This window comes from Eurypyga helias, unplaced genomic scaffold (genome assembly GCF_000690775.1).
Source record: "Eurypyga helias isolate BGI_N326 unplaced genomic scaffold, ASM69077v1 scaffold14521, whole genome shotgun sequence".
In the NCBI taxonomy this organism is placed as follows: Eukaryota; Metazoa; Chordata; class Aves; order Eurypygiformes; family Eurypygidae; genus Eurypyga; species Eurypyga helias.
The window spans coordinates 18,964-26,452 of record NW_010229147.1 but is presented as its reverse complement, the minus strand read 5'-3'; the positions used below and the strand labels follow the sequence as shown (position 1 = coordinate 26,452).

The following is a 7,489-nucleotide window of genomic DNA, read 5'->3' as shown; positions in this document are numbered from 1 at the left end:
CCCCCAGCTGGTTCCGCAATCCAGGTTTGCTAACTGCCAGTGAGTATTCTGCTCGACACCGTTACAACAGTTCACTTGAGCTCACTTGTTTTCCCTGTGGCCTTTCACAGCCAGTACAAGAAACCAGGTGACGCTCGCTTTTACCCGTACGGTTACAACGTCCTTTTGGACCTGCAGCAACCCCTAACTCACCGCCTCAGTTCAGTTCTTGAAGGCTCCGCATTTACTGGCTTTAGCAATGAATTCCTTCAGCAGGGGACCGTCCATCTGCCAGAACGCTGTCGTTTGTGTCACTTCCGTCAAATGATTGACACAAAACTTGAAGCAGAATTCCTCCAAGTCCTAAACCAAGGGGAAAAAGAAAGAAAAAAAGATCTAATTATTTCTGCTTCCATAACAGAAAATTGCGTTTAGGCACAAATGCCTGTCCATGCTTTGTTTTTTCAGAGAACTGGACAAACGCATTAACCCAGTGGCTCTCAAATGTTTTTCCCCACATGGGCACCATGTAAATGCGACAGAAAAGAGTAATTCTACCCCCATGACACAGTCACAAAGGGAAAAGGAACTATAATTTGGTTCTTACTACAGAGTTGCAGTCACAAAAAAATCAGCTGTTCTGAGCACTCCCTATTTAAGTTTTCCCACTTGAAGCGTTTCATCTGACTCCAAACCCAACACAAACTGGAGAGCCTGGGGTAAGGACAGGTAACCAAGGCTAAGAAAATTCCGCCCTTTATTTCCCGGATATAAACTCGGATCCACAGGCGAGGCTGGCGTGACTCCCTGCTGAGTTAAAGGCTTCACTGAAGCCGCGTGTCACCAGGCTCAACGGGCGTGCAAACCGCGGGCCGAGCTCTGGAGGCCAGTTTAGGCAGAAGGCCTGGCCGTGCGTCAGGAACGGACTCGCGTTACAAAGCATTCCAGACATCCCAAAAACAGTTCAAAAAAATGCACTGTGGCACAGGGCAGCCTAAGGATTCTTGCAGAAAGTGGCCTCTGCATTTTCCAGTCTACTGGGAAGTGCCTTCTGTTTAAGGATTAGAAAGCCAAGCATCATCGTACCCGCAGGATGCCAGGGAGACAGGATGTCTAAAAAACCCAGAGGAGACAGGCATTGCCAAGAGAATGTTGACCATGGAACGCTTCCCACTCCGGCTACTTGTTTCCAACTCCTCTTTTGAGGAGGAAATCTCCCCTTTGTGGCGCAGACCAAAGCTGCCATAAGGATGCTGCAGCCTTTAGGAAACAGCGATTCCCGCCCTGTTCCAATTCCAGTGTGCGGAACTGGTACTCTGTGGGCGAGAGCACACCCCTCCTCAGCTGCTCAGCAGACTGGGCGCTGCAGTCAGGCGTAACAAATGGGCAGAGCTCTTTAAGCCACATGGGGTATGAAAGAATGATTAAAATTCCTGTTTTCGCTTAAGGTTAACACTGAAAGCTAGAGAAGCTGCGTGCCAGTGAGCATTCTTCACACAACAATAATGCAAACATATAACCTGGCCTAAAACCAGGCATTCTGAAGCTGCAGATCTTGACTTGTGTGGCATCTGTGCAATGAAAAAAGACAAGCTTATTAGAACCGAACACTGAGGGTTTTCTTTTAAAATAACAGAACTAGAATTTTAAACAAAATTACATCGTACACGTGACAGTATTTTGCACTGCTTTATTAAAAAATTCACATTCCAAGTCAATGCAACAGAAGCATACAATAAGCAGAAATACTGTACTGCAACTAACTTCAGAAAATTTGCAGTATAAAAAGAGGCCGAGTTTCATTTGCAGGCGGATGCGCCCCCCGCAAACCGTCCTTATGTGGATGTGAATAAAGGCACACGGTACATCCAATGATTATTTTAAAAGTCACCGTAAGAGGCCCGACCTGACCTAATTTTAGCCACTTCAATCCAGTCAGTCACCAGAAGAAAGTATAGGAGAGTTTCAAGCCACGGAGGTATTCCCAGCTGTGGAGCCCTCAACATCGGAAGGATCTATATCCTTCCGGTTGGAGCGAGTCCAGAGGAGGCCATGAAGATGCTCAGAGGGCTGGAGCCCCTCTGCTATGGGGACAGGCTGAGAGAGTTGGGCTTGTTCAGCCTGGAGAAGAGAAGGCTCCGGGGAGACCTTATAGCACCTTCCAGTACCTGAAGGGGCTACAAGGAAGCTGGGGGGGACTTTTTACAAGGGCCTGTAGTGACAGGACAAGGGGTAACGGGTTTAAAATGAAAGTGGGGAGGTTTAGATTGGATATCAGGAAGAAATTCTTCATGGAGAGGGTGGTGAGGCACTGGCACAGGTTGCCCAGAGAAGCTGTGGATGCCCCATCCCTGGAAGTGTCCAAGGCCAGGCTGGATGAGGCTTGGAGCAACCTGGTCTAGTGGAAGGTGTCCCTGCCCATGGCAGGGGGGTTGGAACTAGATGGTCTTTAAGGTCCCTTCCAACCCAAACCATTCTGTGATTCTATGATTTCAAATTAGTGAAGCAGCTTTTTAACTGCTGCCCTCCCACACGCAGAGTCCCTTGAGTTAACTCCCTCCCCCAAGCAATTTCAAGCCCCTGTCTAGAATTACTGCATGTAAACCCCAGTTTTTCTGAAACCCAAGCCATCAGCGTCACCCACTCTGCAGTCCTACCTTCACTTAGCTACTGAGGGACAGCCAAGGCACAGTAACTGGATTTCTGCAGCCCTGTACAAGCGGAATCAATCGCACACTGAAGACCCATCCTGCGAACCATCTTTCAAGGCTAAAATATGGACAACTTCCCATTTCCCATGAGCTCCCACCAAAGAAATCATCATTCCAAGCAGAGCTGAAGCCGCACTTCAGACGCTGAAGCAGCCCCTGGGGTAAGGTGTATCCACCGAGCAGCGCACCACAAGGCTCTGAAATCAGCCGGGGCGCCTGCATGCCGCTCGCTGGGGGTTACGTACGAAAGCAAGGAGTTGATTTACAGAGTACCAAAACCGCGTTACAAGCCTAAGGAGCAAGTTTAAAAACTAACCAACTGCAAAGTAGCAAACGTCATGCACGGATCCTGTGCCCAACTCAAACGGCCGAAGCAAGCCCAGCAGTACTTCCTGATTAGTTCGGGAAGCAGCACGTCAGCGCTCCAGTAGTGGAACCACAGAGTTACGCAGCAGGAAAGTTTCGCTAGCCTTCCCTCCTTTGCACACACCTTCTCTGTCTTCAAAATTTATTAAGCCCATGAAAGAAGGTCTATCCTGGCATTTCATTAGTGTTAGTATTTGACCTTAGCTAAAAAAAAAACCCCAAAACAGCCAACTAAGTACCCCGCCAACAAAACCAACCCCAAGCGTACTCAATCCCCAAACCTACCACCGCATAACATCACACACAACGCACAGCCTTACAAATAAGTAACTTAAGGCTTACAAGGCTGCTCGGAGCGTTACGATTTTGGCTTTGAGTTTAAACTCTTCCCTTCTTTCAGAGTTAGTGTTTTCATCCTCAGAAAATGTTTGTTACGGTTCCCAAGCACCCCCCAGGGTAGTAACCTGTGAAGCCTGGCACAGGGTCATAACCTTTCATGGTGAAACGAAGCAAAGCAAACTCTGACAGATACCGAGGCTCAGCCTGGGACTTCAGTCATCTTCAGCTCCCTCTCTACTCGTTCACCTTCCCGGCACTGGTTTATGGGGGGCGGGGAGGAAGACACATCTCAGAGCAAATACAGAGTCCAACGTTCTCAAACCCGGAAAATGGCAAACAGTATCATCTGACAGTGAGAGAGCGTTTATATGAAAATAAACCCGGCTGCTTATATCCACAGTCTAAGTCAGAAAGCAGCCGCCTGTTTAAGAGACTGAAGTTTAGAAGTTTACCTCTGCATCGTATCTGACAGCAGCAGAGAGCAACGAAAACGCGTTTTCCACGGTAATTCCTCTCTTGATAATGTGCTGACACAGTTTCTTCAGTCTGTTTTCACAGTACGAAGTAGCCAAATCCAAAAGTCCTGCAATCAGAATGCCTCTGTATTAGTGAGTTGCAATGCTCTTCCCACAACAGCGTATGAACCTGTATTCTATGTGCTGTTCCTCTAACACGTGCTCTTTGCAAGTAGGTCACGATTCAGAAAAATGCGTATTTCCATTATGCGGGAAGAAAGGCCTTTGATCACCTCAGGCTGCAATCCCGTTAATCTCTAAGGAAATACGCAAGCCGTTCCACTGATCTGCAGAGCGAAGGGCTTGCAAGAGTGGAACTGTCCCAAAACAGGCGCCACAACACCGGCAGAAAGCTACCTCTGCGAAAACCTGTGCTGGGATGACAGCTTGCTCTGCTGTCCAAGCTGCTCCTATCAGAGCTACTGAGATTCTTTCCTGTTATCCTAAACAATGACTGACTCGATTTAGTAAAGCATGCATGCATTTTAACCCAGAGAAACAGCTTCTCTCCCAACCTCGAAAAAAACTGCCTGCAGCTTTATTTCTGAACATGCACCACTTTTACATCTGTAGCAAACTTGCCACAGCATTTTAAAGACAGCTTAATTCATCGCCAGCAAAACCCATCGTTGGCTGGACTAGAAGCCAGTATTAACACGTTTGTTCTGCATCCCCTGCCTCGGTTTTTCTGGCTGCTGCTTTCCGACGTAACTGGACCATAAGCAATACCTATTGCATCTTCCGGCGGCAGGTCAACACTGTCTGTATACAAGTACTCGAGAAAGGCACGATACACGGGGTAAGAAAACTGGTCTATTTCTATCACTTCCTTCATATCCTCATTCCAGTATGACTGGAACATGGTCCTGAAGTGTTCACACCTACGAGACAAAGACATCATCTGGAACGCTATTACAGGCGCACCCCAACATTACGTCACGGTCCCCCGAGGTATTTGGTGCACCCCGCGCTGCTCACAAACCACAGCCCATCGCAGCCGCGGTCCACGTTTTGGTGCCTAGTACTGTGGGCACCGTTCTACTCGTGCACCAAGCTAAGGCTCCTGTTCGCTCTGCGCCGCAGAAACGGCTGCACATACGCTGCCCTCAGACCCGACACAACGGAATCTCTTCTCCTGGGAGCACCAAACAGGCTTAGTGAAAACTGAATATGACCATTTTAAGACTGAGGTGAGGCACTGGAACAGGTTGCCCAGAGAAGCTGTGGATGCCCCATCCCTGGGAGTGTTCAAGGCCAGGCTGGATGAGGCTTTGAGCAACCTGGTCTAGTGGAAGGTGTCCCTGCCCATGGCAGGGGGGTTGGAACTAGATGGGCTTTAAGGTCCCTTCCAACCCAAACCATTCTGTGATTCTGTGATTTTTGATTCAACTCCTTTTACAATCACTTCATTTAAAGTGATTACGGATACATACACAGCTGCTATACATTGCAAGTTTAGGAGACGCCCCCCCATCCCTTACTCCCTCCCCGCCCCTTAGACACGATACCAAGAGGTTACTCTGTATAAGCAAGAGCTGTGAAACGTGACCACTACCTGATTTTCAGAACAGCTTTGTGGACGTGGATGTACTTTCCATCCACACGGAACTTCAGGTCTGACGTTTCTGGGCTGTCAAACTCTTTTTTCAGAGATTCTGCTACTGTTAAAAAGTCTTCGTGCTCTACAGAAAGAGTTTTAAAGCAAACAAAACACCACGTTAAGCGTCTTGGACGGAACACACACACCACTCACTGAATCTAGCAGCTCAACTAAGAGCAGGTCGAGGAAGACAGGTCAGCATCAGGGCTCCGTTGGCTTAAGGAGTGAAATAGGAAGAATGAATGAATCCAGTATCATTTCCTGTTGGCAAGGACTGCTCCACAACAGCTAGAGGCAACAGTGGTCAGCAGTTCCCCCTCCAGCTGACTGCACAGCAGTAGCACAGCACCAAGGAAAGTACCCGGAGAACTCCCTTTCTCTTTCTGCCCCCAGGCACCACCCATGAAAATGCCAGCCTCCTGGCTGCTCAGTGCTAGTGCCGGGTCAGCTCAGCTCTGCCAGCTGGTCTCTTGGCTAACCCGCAAACTGCTGGTAACGGGCACCTACAGCATCACCCGCGGCTGACGGGACACCCGGCGTACGCTACTCCAGCCGCGCTGACGCGGCGTGATCCCAGCCTGAACAGTAAGAAAACACGTCACGGGTTGGTCACTTCTTTGGGCTGGCAGATTGGATAGAGCCTGCACGTTGTACACTGAGGTCTCTGCCGGGGCTCACTGGCACTGTGCTGCGTTCATTAGTCAGGTATGACAACACAAAATCCAACAGCAGTGCTGCAGAAGAAGAGAGACTGTACCGAGAACATGGCATCTCCTGCCAAGGACACAGGACTTTTTGGAAGCGAATTAAAGCTGGGATATCAGGGCTCTTTGACAGTTCTTCATGTTAAGGCCTATGGCACTGGTCCCTCCGAGGTCCCATTCTGCGTCTCTGGATGTCGTACAAGAGTTGCAGCACAAGTTGGCTGTGGCTTGTGGTAAAGTAACAATTCCAAAGTTTTAGAGAACCTAATTTAACCCTCTATTTGAAGATTATGTGGATGCATCTTAAAAGTGTGTTCCAAACACGTGGCTTCTAAGAAGCAAAAGTATGGAAAAGAAAAAAAAATTGTGCATTCCCACTATAATGGGATGTGGTCTGTCTCCTGTGTCCCACAGGACCACGTTTTGTTCCTCCACACACGATCCACAAATTACTCCTCACCATTAGGAACAGCTAAACTAGTTGGTACTCAAAAAGAAATACTGTTGCCACCAAACAAGTGACGCTCGTGCCATGAAAGGCCGCACTCCTCCGACATACACGGATCATCCACAGAACCTGCAGCATCTCGTCCGGGCTAACCCAACCACGCCCCCATCCCCCGCCCTCTGCTCCTGCGACGTTTCCGAGGTCATCAGCCTAGCTTAAGCTATGCAGTAGATCAACTTTCGCTCCCAATACCTTAAGTTCATCCCTCAGAAAAGGCTGCAGGTTTGTGCTTCACCACAGCCAGTCCCAAGCTTTTTTTTTTTCAGCAGAGCCATCGTAACTGGAAGCAGAACTTCCAAGCAGTAACCTTTATGCAGTTAGCTCTCGCCAAGAAACACACACAAAAACAAACAGAAAAAGGGATTTTTTTTTTTAACCTACATTAATATGAAAAGGTGGAAAAGGAAAAAATGCCTATAGAAAATAGAGATTAAAAATGCCACCAGGATTCATGCTTATCATTTTAATATTCAGTATGTCGGATTATCAGAATAAGAGGGGAAGAACCCCCACGGGCTAAAAGAAATACCTTGTTATACTCAGTCTGGGAATACTTCATAAAAATCAAGAATTTGAAAGGTCCTGAAACTGGGGAGATGCCATTTAAACAGCCGTCACTGTTAGGAAAAGGCAAGAGACCTGGACAATCATCAGACCACGACAGAGGGCAGGACTAACACCTACCACAGAGGATTAGAGAGTGGAGAAAGTGACAAGTGGGATAACACAGGACTTGGATTTACCCAGCAGCAGATCACTCCAAGCTA

At 48.2% G+C, this 7,489-nt stretch overlaps 1 protein-coding gene across 2 annotated transcripts in view; it reads right to left on the bottom strand.

The window, feature by feature from the left end:
* Positions 1 to 201: 201 nt before the first annotated feature.
* Positions 202 to 7,489, bottom strand: part of LOC104516088 (RCC1 and BTB domain-containing protein 1) — a 20,447-nt gene continuing 13,159 nt past the window's right edge. For both annotated transcript variants that reach the window (XM_010160298.1, XM_010160299.1), the window contains exons 8-11: positions 5,466 to 5,592; positions 4,640 to 4,791; positions 3,848 to 3,978; positions 202 to 342 (exon numbers count right to left, since the gene is read on the bottom strand). In XM_010160298.1, coding sequence (XP_010158600.1) covers positions 202 to 342; positions 3,848 to 3,978; positions 4,640 to 4,791; positions 5,466 to 5,592 — 551 coding nt within the window. The remainder of the gene's footprint in view (positions 343 to 3,847; positions 3,979 to 4,639; positions 4,792 to 5,465; positions 5,593 to 7,489) is intronic.